This window comes from Esox lucius, chromosome 17 (assembly GCF_011004845.1).
Source record: "Esox lucius isolate fEsoLuc1 chromosome 17, fEsoLuc1.pri, whole genome shotgun sequence".
NCBI classification, from domain to species: domain Eukaryota; kingdom Metazoa; phylum Chordata; class Actinopteri; order Esociformes; family Esocidae; genus Esox; species Esox lucius.
Window position 1 is genome coordinate 31,116,119 of NC_047585.1, and position 11,368 is coordinate 31,127,486.

Consider the following 11,368-nt stretch of genomic DNA (forward strand, 5'->3'; position numbering starts at 1 on the left):
GGCATGTATTTTCCAAGAAACAATGAAAGTTCTCAGTTTCAACAACTTATATGTTGTCTATGTACTATTTTCTATTGAATATAGGGTTTAAATGATTTGCACATCATTGCCTTCTGTTTTTATTTTCATTTTACACTGCGTCCCAATGGAGTTGTACATGTTTACCTATGTTACAAATGTTTTACAATGCAATTATATGACCAATAGCAGTAAATCCAAATACTAAAGGCCTTTTTCTTTCCTTTCCAAAACAGTTGAAAAGGAAGGTTTTGAGTGAGGAACACAAGGGTTAAAATTAAGAGACCATGCTGTTTTATGAAAAACTACATTTCTATTTGCAAGTAGCCTACTTTAAGCTACTGTCAAATGTAAGGCAATCCCTTTACAGTGCAAGTCAATTCTTTGCTAAAGAGGGACTCTCCCTTCTCTGGAGCCGCCAGTGCACTGTATAACCAAAATACAAAGAAATGACAAGACAAATCCATAGCTCTGTTCCAGTTTACTTTATTTGCATTTTCGTTTTTACTCTCAGAAACACGCTGTCGTATAATTTAATAGCAGAATGTGTTTTGTATTTTGAAGTTCAAGCAAGGTGTGTGGCGCTACTAATGTAGTCTTTTAACGTCTGACTGTACGTATCTTTCATCAACACCATTGGTAGTCCCTCTTTGGCAGGTTATTTGAAACTGAGAATTCCATGATGCTGACTGTTGTCCATTTTCTCTCACAGCTACTGTACATCTATTCATGTCCTTTGAATGGAGAGAATCCATCATGGAAAACACATTTTGTAGTGGGATTGCTAAATACCTGTTGCTTTTCCCACTTGTGCCACTTTCCATTTAACCGCTTAGTGAAAGATAAGTTCAGCTACAGCATATTCAGTATAATCGATTTTTCGGTAAATCAAGGCCTCAAGTGGTGTACTGATAAAAAGGAGAAATTTGAAGTCTGTGTTGTTTCACTCCATGATGGCACTTTTGTGCCTGTCTGCTTATATATATATATATGGCTGTGTTGAATGTTTTAAATAAGGAATGATTGGTTATTGAAAGTAGCACCGTGGTCACATCTTGTGACAAAATTTAGAAGAGATTTCAAGTTTTAACATTGCATGGATATCTACCACAGATGCAACAGAAAAATACTTGTTAAAAAGTGAAAACTAAGTGGCACTCAAGGACCATGATGCTTCGAACAATTTGTGTATTTTTCTTCTTGCTTTTTAGTTTTTATCTTTTGTGTTGTATTTTTACATCTGAGTCTGGAACAGGCAATTACCTAACTACTCTAAACATCATGGTCATCATGGTCCATGTCATTCCTGATATGACTGCCATCCCTCTCACTTCGTTCCTTCTCTTTCTCTGACTCCTTCACCACCTGGAGTAAGAAAAGGAAACAGTAATGTCAAAATTACAGTAATTCCTGTAAAAGCTGTGTAGAGTGAAATTAGATTGTACAGTGAATATCAAAGTGGACACAGAAACATTTGGAATGTGTACCTCTCCATCACGGGTCTCCACAGTCTTAATCACAATAGACTTCCTGCTGGGAGTGTCTGGGGTGCGATGGTAATCTATGAGGGAGACAGGTTTAGGGACATATTGATACTGTGTATGATCAAATATATCAGTGTAATCAAAAATTATGTACAGTGGATATAAAAAGTCTACACATCCCTGTTAAAAGGCCAGGTTCTTGTGATGTAAAAGAATGAGACAAAGATAAAACATGTCAGAACTTTTTCCATCTTTAATGTGACCTATAACGTGAACAATTCAATTGAAAAACAAACTGAAATCTTTGAGGGGGAAAAATAAAAAACTTACAATAACCTGTTTGCAAAGTGTGCACACCCTTAAACTAATAATTTGTTGAAGCACCTTTTAATTTTACAACAGCCCTGTCTTTTTGGGTAGGAGTCTATTAGCATGGCACATCTTGACGTGGCAATATTTGCCCAGTCTTCTTTGCAAAAGCGCTCCAAATCTTTCAGATTGCGAGGACATCTCCTGTGCACATCCCTCTTCAGATCACCCCACAGATGTTCAATTGGATTCAGGTCTGGGCTCTGGCTGGGCCATGCCAAAACGTTAATCTTCTTCCATGAAGATAAGCATGGTGAAGCCATGCTTTTGTGCATTTGGATGTGTGCTTTTGGTTGTTGTCATGCTGAAAGGTGAATTTCCTCTTCATCTTCAGCTTTCTAACAGACGCCTGAAGGTTTTATGCCAACTGTATTTGGAACTGTTCATAATTCCCTCCACCCTGAATAAGGCCCCGGTACCAGCTGAAGGAAAACAGCCCCAAAGCATGATGCTGCCACCACTATGCTTCACTGTGGGTATGGTGTTCTTTGGGTGATGTGCAGTGTTGTTTTTGCACCAAACATACCTTTTGGAATTATGGCCAAAAAGTTCTACCTTGGTTTCATCAGACCATAACACATTTTCCCACATGCTTTTGGGGGACTTTTCTTTGTAAGAAAAGGCTTCCATCTTGCCACCCAACCCCATAACCCATTCATATGAAGAATACGGGAGATTGCTGTCACATGTAGCACACAGCCAGTACTTGCCAGAAATTCCTGCAGCTCCTTTAATGTTGCTGTAGGCCTCTTGGAAGCCTCCCTGACCAGTTTTCTTCTTGTCTTTTCATCAATTTTGGAGGGATGTCCAGTTCTTGGTAATGTCTCTGTTATGCCATATTTTCTCCACTTGATGATGACTGTCTTCACTGTTTTCCATGGTATGTATTATGCTTTGGAAATTCCTTTTAACCCTTCTCCTGACTGATATCTTTCAACAATGAGATCCCTCTGATGCTTTGGAAGCTCTCTGCGGACCATGGCTTTTGCTCTGAGATGCAACTAAGAACATTTTAGGAAAATCCTTCTAGAACCGCTGAACTTTATTTGTGATTAATCAGAGTCACTTTAAATGATGACAGGCGTGTAATGACTTCTATTTAACATGAGTTTGAATGTGATTGGTTTATTCTGAACACAGCCACATCCCCAGTTATAAGAGGGTGTGCACACTAATGCAAGCAGGTTATTGTAAGGTTTTTATTTTTCATTTCTCCCCCTCGAAGATTTCAGTTTGTTTTTCAATTGAGTTGTTCACATTATAGGTTACATTAAAAGTGGGAAAGGTTCTGACATGATTTATCTTAGTCTCATTCTTTTACCTCACAAAAACCTGGCATTTTAACAGGGGTGTGTAGACTTTTTATATCCACTGTATATGTTGTCAATATAAACTATATGGGTTTTTGCTTGGAGAGAGACAGTAACAGTAACAAACAGATGGAGGAATACAACATGATGATACTCACCCTTTTCACTACGCCCAAACTGGGAGGGATGCATGGGAACAATAATCCTAAAGAGAAATTCAGCAACAGGATGTTAGTTTGGGAACACATTCATAATCAGATGAAACTGAAGATATACCTGCAACCTTATCCTGCTAACCTGCTCTCTTCTCCCTCCAGCAGCTTGCGATAAGTTGCAATCTCTATATCCAGGGCCATCTTGACATTGAGCAGGTCCTGGTACTCCCTCAGGTGGCGTGCCATCTCATCCTTCAGGTGGTGGATCTCCTCCTCCAGACGGCCCACGTTGTCCTGGTAGTTATTGGCCTCCACACCAAACTGGTCTTCCATATCACGCATCTGCCTCATCAGAGCCTCGTTCTGAATAGTACATACATACATACATACAGTGAGGAAAGAAGAAAAATTAAAGCTTTCTACTTGTTTCATTAATACAGTGTCCTACACAGGGGTTTCCCAGCTATAGTCAATTACTGGAGCCGTGGGGTAAATGGCCTATATGACTCACTCACTAGTACAGATGAATAGGCAGGTCTGTGAGGTCTTACCGTGCTCTTGAGTGTATCGATCTCACAGTTGAGGGACTGGATCTGCCTCCTGTGCTCATTCTGCTCCTGCTTGGCCTGCCTCAGAGCGTCAGCGTTACGGCTGGCAGTGTCTGTCAGGTCAGCAAACTGAGGGAGCACCAAATAAATACACCAATGAGCAAAACGGTCACTGTGCATGCGTGCATGTGTGTTTCTTGTGTGTGTCTGTGAGTGTGTATGTTTTTATGCGTGTCTCTGTGTATGTATGTGTTGATTTGTGTTTGAGTGTGTGTGTGTGTGTGTATATGTTTTCATTACCTTGTGGGGGCATTTTTGTCCCCATAACTATAGTAAAACCTGAAAAACATGCCTTGTGTGGACATTTTTTAGGGCCCCATGAGGGGAAAGTCCATTTCTGGGTTTAGGGTCAAACTTACAATTAATTTAAGAGTTACATTTGGGGGTTCTTTAAGGTCCAGGCATTGTTGGTTAAGTTTAGGGTAAAGGTTAGGCATTACATCTAGTTAAAGTTTAGGCATAAATGTTACTTTATTGAGGTTAAGGTTAGGGTAAGTGTTAGGGTTAGGTTTAGGGTTAAGATTAGGGCAAGGGAGCATGCAATTTCGTTTTTCAGGGCCCCACGAGGATATAAAAACAAACGTGTGTGTGTGTGTGTGTGTGTGTGTGTGTGTGCGCATTGTCACTCCTCACCTTGGACTTGTACCATTCTTCAGACTGAAGCATGTTCTTGGAGGCGATGGTCTCATACTGAGCTCTGATGTCTTTGAGGGCAGCCGTCAGGTCAGGTCTGGCAGTCTGGTCCACCTCAGTCTTCAACTGCTGCGTCTGGACAGTCACCTGCACTTCCTGGATCTCCTGTTAGGACAGTGAAGCATGTGTAAGGGTTAGTGGAAAGAAATACATCTAAATAATAGGTAGAAAACTGTTTGATCCACATCAACTATTTACAAAAAAATTATGCATTCACAAATTCTGTATAAGCAAGTAGGAGCAGACTAACAATTACAAGTCAAACACCAGGACTATGACATGACCATCGTGATCACAGATTATTTTTATTCATAAGGATCATTATGGATTATATGTCATCATGAAGACCGTGACTTGTGGTTGGCCATCTCGGCAGGGCCCTGTACCTCATCATGCATCTTCTTGAGGAACTCAATCTCATCCATCAGAGACTCGATCTTCCTTTCCAACTCCAGGCGGGACAGAGTGGCATCATCCACATCCTGGTTTCAAATCAAACTGCAGTTAATATTTCATCAAACCCCAAACTGGTTAGAAATAACATTTCCTTGATAGGGTAACATTTAGAAATGGGTGGGATGGATCTGGTAATACATAAAATATATGTCAATAGTGTTTTGTCAAACATCCTGGGTTGTATTCATTGCAATGAAAATCTTACTGGAGTAGCTTTGTCTGGTGCCTGTTCAATGCATTGCTGCTTTCAGCGTTTTTAGAGCTGTCAAGTTAAAATAACAATGGTCTATATCTCAGCCAACCAGAAGGTGTCCCTGTTATGCAGAGCTGTGGGAAAATGGAAGCTTTGGGTTGGGCTCTGACACCTGCTGAGTGAGCGGTACAATCAGACATTTACGTACCCATTGGCTTAAATATTGATTTGGTGTACCGTGTGATGGCTAAGCATGTGTTTACCTTTCGGAAGACAAGCAGGTTATTCTCAGCCTCAGCTCTCTTCTGAGTCTCCTCGTCCAGCCTGTAGAGAGTGGTTAAAGACGAGAAATATTACAATGTAAAGTTACAATGTATTGGCCTTCAGAAACCCAGGTTACCTATGTACAATGTATAGGCCTTCAGAAACCCAGGTTATCTATTTACAATGTATAGGCCTTCAGAAACCCAGGTTATCAATTTACAATGTATAGGCCTTCAGAAACCCAGGTTATCAATTTACAATGTATAGGCCTTCAGAAACCCAGGTTATCTATTTACAATGTATAGGCCTTCAGAAACCCAGGTTATCTATTTACAATGTATAGGCCTTCAGAAACCCAGGTTATCTATTTACAATGTATAGGCCTTCAGAAATCCTGAACCAAGGAAGTTGAATACATGGGACAGGACTGAATGCAATGCTAATTGTATAAGAGCAATCTGAGGTTTCCTACAAAACAGTATGCAATTCTCTAAATGGTACACTTCCCACTGGGCACTGGTCAATCCTAGTGCACTGGATAAGGAATACGGGGACATTTGGGACACACTGCAAGGTTGTGTGGCTGGGTGTAACAGGCCTCCTGAGGTTGAAGCATCAGCTGGCAAAAAGCATTGGATCAATTTGGTAATTGACTGTCCTGTAAAAGGATTTTGGATGGTATCCAATCGGTCAGCAGCTGCTACTCCCAACAAATTTGGCTAATCACCCCTTCTTGTTGGTCATGTGGACTGCACAATATCTTAAGCCTGACACTTTTGGCATTCTGCACCATACTATAGTATGTAAGCCTACAGTATACTGGCTGGTCTGACTAAGCTGTCCCAAACTTGAAATATATATACTTAAGGATATAAGCAGAGTCTTATCTTAAAAAGTCAAAGCTAGAATCTGCAAAAAAATAACTAATGCTCAACTTATTTCTTTTGGGAAATAGCTGAAGAATGGGCCTGGAAAAATGTAACCACTCTTAAATTCAAGAGCAGAGCTAAAGATGTTTTGAGGCTATAGTAATTTTAAGATCACAATGTCTGAAAACGTTCAGTAAAACAAGCTTAAGGTAAGTATTTGATTCTGATGGGGTAAAGCAGCTGAACTATGCTAATTAATGTTATATTCATTAAGAATCAGTATAGTTAATTGAAAAGAATAAAATGCATGTAGCTACAGTGGATTGTGGTGTAATGAAGGGTCTTGAACAGGGAGTGGTTCTTCCACTTTGGCGATGAGTCATCAGAAATTATATCATTAGTCCGATGACCTCATCATCCCCCCTCAGACAGCATCATGTCCAGACTGGTTTTTGCGGGGCTTGCTGCCTAATCTCATCTTTAATTCATGCTGTGTCGCAGGGTTACTTTTTCCTAATGGTGTCCCTGGCACCATGCCATCACCACAAGCGGACACAGAACACCACCTAATGGAGCCTCTAAAATTGATTCACATTGATTTTTCCAGATGTTATTTTTCACCTCGCCTCCACCCCATTTCACCTCCCCTCTTCCTCCACCTCCTCCTCTTCTTCCGCCTCCTCCCTCACCCTAATTCTTTCCTGACTCCACCCTGTGCCCAGTATCTCCATCCTCCGTCCTCATTGTTACAGGGAATGGACAAAGTGCAGTTTGTTTTTGTGTTTTGTGTAGGTATTGTAGATAGCATGTATCTTCAGAAATTGTTTTGAGAAATTGATTTACTGAAATGGGGGTTTGTTTCATTTATTATAACAAGTTTGATGAAATTGTCGACATCTATAAACGGTGATGTGCCCAATTAAAGTAAATACTGTAATGGTAACTAATATTCTGCAAATAGTAACTAATAGTGCTAATGTAGAAATATTCTGATATTGTATCCAGTTCCTTGTTTTACTTGGCATCCCATTTGTTGCTAGGTTATGAAATAGTGAATATATATATATTTTTTTGTTGGATACTGCCCATGCCTGTTGGTGTTCACACATATACACACACATGGAAACACACATACTGACACTGCAGTAAAACACAGAATGCATTAGTGTGCTGTGGTGCCTTTGTGTCTGTCCATCCAAAGTGCCACGCCCCAGTTAGCTACCACAACTGGTCTGGACCGTTTTGGCCGAAGCCCAAGGACCCCCGGTCTTGTGTCTGTTTCAATTTCAGGCCATGAGCATTGAGGTGTAAGGGTATGTTTTAGGACCCACCCTGTCCCCTCCCTGGCAGGCCCATCCCAAAAAGTGTCAATCAACATCAGAGCTGAAAAACAACCAATTCCCCACCAGCTCTGCCTTCTAAAACACTTGTGCAGGACCTCCCAAACAACCTCCCCCTTCCCCCAACACACACACATCTCGCTTTCCAAATCTTTTCACATCCTCCATGCACTTCTGAAATTGTTATCCAATCTCCTAACCCCAAATCTTCATCTGTCCCCTGTATGACCATGCACTGATCAAGTTCAATGAAACCCTAGAACACTAACTCCCTAAATCAACCCAGACATCCATACCTCTGTTTGAGAAGGTCAATGTCTTCGGCCAAGTTGTCCCTCTCCACGTGGAACTGGTCCCTCTCCTTGCCCATGTGGTCTAGCTGGCGCCTCAGTTCCCGCAGCTCCTCCTGGAAGAGGTCGGTGGCCCGGCTGGGCTGGCCCTCCTGCTGCTGCCCCTTGAACTGGCTCAGTTCCTGCTGCAGGCTGCTGTTTTGCATCTCCAGGTAGCGCACCTTCTCAATGAAGCTAGCGAAGCGGTCATTGAGGTCTTGCAATTCCACTTTCTCATTGCTCCGTGTGGCCAGGAACTCAGCGTTGATCGCGTCGGCCAGCTGGAAGTCCACCTTCTCGTAGGCGAGACGAGGTGGCTGGGGGCCGGAGCGCAGCCGCTGCTGCTGGTGGTGGTAGTTGGAGGCTCGAGGAGGCACCACAGGGGACATGGAGCGCATATAGCGCCCGCTGGACACTGGCGTGCGGCTGAAGGACGAATAGGAAGGTGAGTAGGAAGACGCAGAGATGGCGGTGGGACTCGCGAACGTGCGTCGGTAAGAGGTGGAGACGCGACCTGAAGAGTGGCTCATGGTTGAGGTTTGGTGGTCTCTAATTCCGCGGACTAATTCTTCTTTATTTCTTCCTGTCTATCTGTGGATGGTTCCTTCTCACTGGTTCTGTTTGATGGAGCCGGAGGTGCCTGGGAGCAGACCGTGAAGCAACAGGACGTCCGACTGAGGACCAACAGTGCTTTTATATACACATGCTGGACATCCCATCCGCCTCACCCCCCCCCCAACCCCTGCCGTGTCTGCACACACCCGTCCTCACCCCCCGCACTCCCTCCCTCCTGCTCTTCCAGTCTCCAGAGCCCCTGCCTCTTTCCTCCATCCATCACTCCTCAACAAACATGCGCCATGTGGCCACTCCCTGGACTACAGCAGCCAGTGCTCCTCCCTCACTTTTCTCTCACTCTCTGTCCCTCACTCTCCCTCTCTGTCTCCCTCTCTGTCTTTCTTTCTTCCGGCTGCCCCACCCATCTATCAGTAGCTCTTGGCAAAATGCCAGACTTGTCTCCTATATTAATGACTCTATGTCTAAAGATGTTTCCATTGCAAAGCCCACCTCCACCCCCTTATCTTGACAACTGATATCTCATCTGTAGTAGGCTGTCTGCTGGTTTTTCGGTACTTTCACTCTTATATCTTACATACTTATATCCATCCATTTTCTTCTGTTGCTCTTTTCAACAATCCATCCTGTCTTCTCTTCCAATGTTCTTTATTTAACTAATGCGGGAGATATAAATAAACAATACCATGAAATTGATTATGTAAGATATTGTAAAGATTGTAAAGTAGTTTATCAAGAAATAATCCCATAGCAGAATATTGTTTTATTATTCCGGTTCTTATTTTACAAAGGTTATTTGGTATGACTACAGAGCTGAATTTATTTCCTCTCTTTGTCTCTTCCCCATTTTCCACGGTAATGGAATATTGTATTGATGTTCTGGTGGGCAAGGGCAGAGCCATGACTGTGCAATTCTATCTTCCATGGCTGATGTGTACAGACTGGTATCGAATGATCAGTGGCTGCATCCTATTTTGGAAATAATGTGAGATCTCCTGTGCAGCATATGAGATTCAAAAGAACACTTTGTTCCATTTTTATATGTTAGATTCAGCCACATTCAGCCATCTACATTAAGTTTAAAAATTTTTGTACAGGTTCATTGTGAGACAAAGGCTTTAAAATAAAATCATTTTGTTTGACCACTCTCACATATAGAGTAACCAAATTAATAAAAATTGCTAAATGTATTAAATTAGAAAGCAACGGGTTATAAACAAACCCACACATTGCTTAATCCATGGCCAGCTGCAAACGCCAACATTAATTGATCCTGCAATAGATTAAATTCAGTTGGTAATATTCCTTTTATTTATATTGGTAGTATACCCTTTTCATTTATTACTGGGTTTTGCGTAATCTAAAACCTACGCTATTGATTTACATTTTGGACATGTAACTCTTGACTGTAATGCAATACATTTAGAATGTAACCTCCCAATCCTGGTAAGTCTGTAGTGTGGTGCCTTTGACCGCTGTGCTCAGGAAGCCCGCCCCAATCTCTTTAAAACATGTAATCCATCAAAGCATCTCTCTCCTTCTGTAAGTATGTATTGCTGCATTAGTACAGCTGTATAGCCTTGGCCAGCTGCTGCCCATGTCTGGCTTTCTTGGTAATTAATTTCCTGTGTGTTGGGCCTTGCACCATAATCTAATCAACTTCCATTGTAGTAAATTTGTTTTCTCTTTTGGTTCCTATCCCATTCCCCATGCCTTTGTCTTTTCTTTAGGTAATACTACACACTACAGCAGCAATTTTCACTGTTCCTTTTCCAGTGAATTCCCAAATGTTTAATGATCAACTTTTGTATGAGCATCCCCTCATATGAAATCCGATCGCTTGTTTTTTGCGGTTTTTTGCTCTTGTTTTTTGCATGCACTGTCAACTACAGACATGTATATAGACAGGGGTGTGTCTTTATACCTTTTATATAGAACAAGGCTGTAACAACCAAATATGGAAATTTTTTAGGGGTTTGAATACTTTGTGAATCCCAATAAGCATATCATTTTGCTCTGTTTGAGGTTGTATGCTCTGATGAAGGTCGGTTTAAATGAAAGTTGAACAAAACACATTTAAAATTGCTTTGATTCTGAGCGTGCAGAGATAATTTTCCATGATCAATACTATTTCTCTGCTTCCTGCACCTGAGCTACTTTCTGTGTGTGAGGGATCTTGTTAGGATTGTGTTATGTGATCCATACCCTATATGTATTACTTTCCCATGACAAAGAAAACTTGAAACAGACAATCTGGGAGAAATCTTCTGCATTAGTGCTTCCTCCCGGCAGAAGTGTACCAAGAAGTCGCCGTTTTAAAGACATGAGTGTGTAGCAGCTCTTAATTACAGCCACTATGACATGTTGAATCACCTTTCACTCTCCAGCAGCACTGGCTTCACAGGTCAGACCAGGTAGGTAGGGTGACATGGCAGGAAAGACAAGGCAATATTTTCTCTGTCATTTCAACCATTCTTTCAACTGTTTGTTTTAGCTCTAAGCTGATGATCTGAAATTCAGAAGAAAATCAGAACAGTATTCCAATTGGCCACAGGTGGCAAAATATTTTATTTGACTCGCCAAAATGTTTGGTTTTAAAAGACAATAATTATCATCAACCCTGGGGGATGTCATTTTTGGTCAAGACATGAATCTGCAGGATATCAGCAAAAATATATTAGTTTTATATTTATATATACATATATAT

General features: G+C 41.5%; 1 protein-coding gene across 1 annotated transcript; it reads right to left on the reverse strand.

Annotated features, from left to right (window-relative positions):
- Positions 1–488: 488 nt before the first annotated feature.
- prph (peripherin) lies at positions 489–8,802 on the reverse strand. The gene is made up of 9 exons (XM_010881174.5): positions 8,056–8,802; positions 5,550–5,610; positions 5,024–5,119; positions 4,578–4,742; positions 3,888–4,013; positions 3,479–3,699; positions 3,340–3,386; positions 1,506–1,579; positions 489–1,383 (listed from the first exon to the last, which is right to left on the reverse strand). Exons 1-9 carry the CDS (start codon positions 8,616–8,618, stop codon positions 1,291–1,293), a joined length of 1,446 nt encoding a protein of 481 aa, XP_010879476.1. The 5' UTR covers positions 8,619–8,802; the 3' UTR covers positions 489–1,290.
- Positions 8,803–11,368: the final 2,566 nt, after the last annotated feature.

Coding starts and splice junctions, on each gene's coding strand:
- prph (XM_010881174.5), bottom strand. CDS start 8,618: ATGAGCCACTCTTCAGGTCGCGTCTCCACCTCTTACCGACGCACGTTC. Junction 4,743..5,023: donor TCAAGAAGATGCATGATGAG/GTACAGGGCCCT, acceptor CTGTCCTAACAG/GAGATCCAGGAAGTGCAGGT. Junction 4,014..4,577: donor AAGAATGGTACAAGTCCAAG/GTGAGGAGTGAC, acceptor GTGCTCCCTCAG/TTTGCTGACCTGACAGACAC.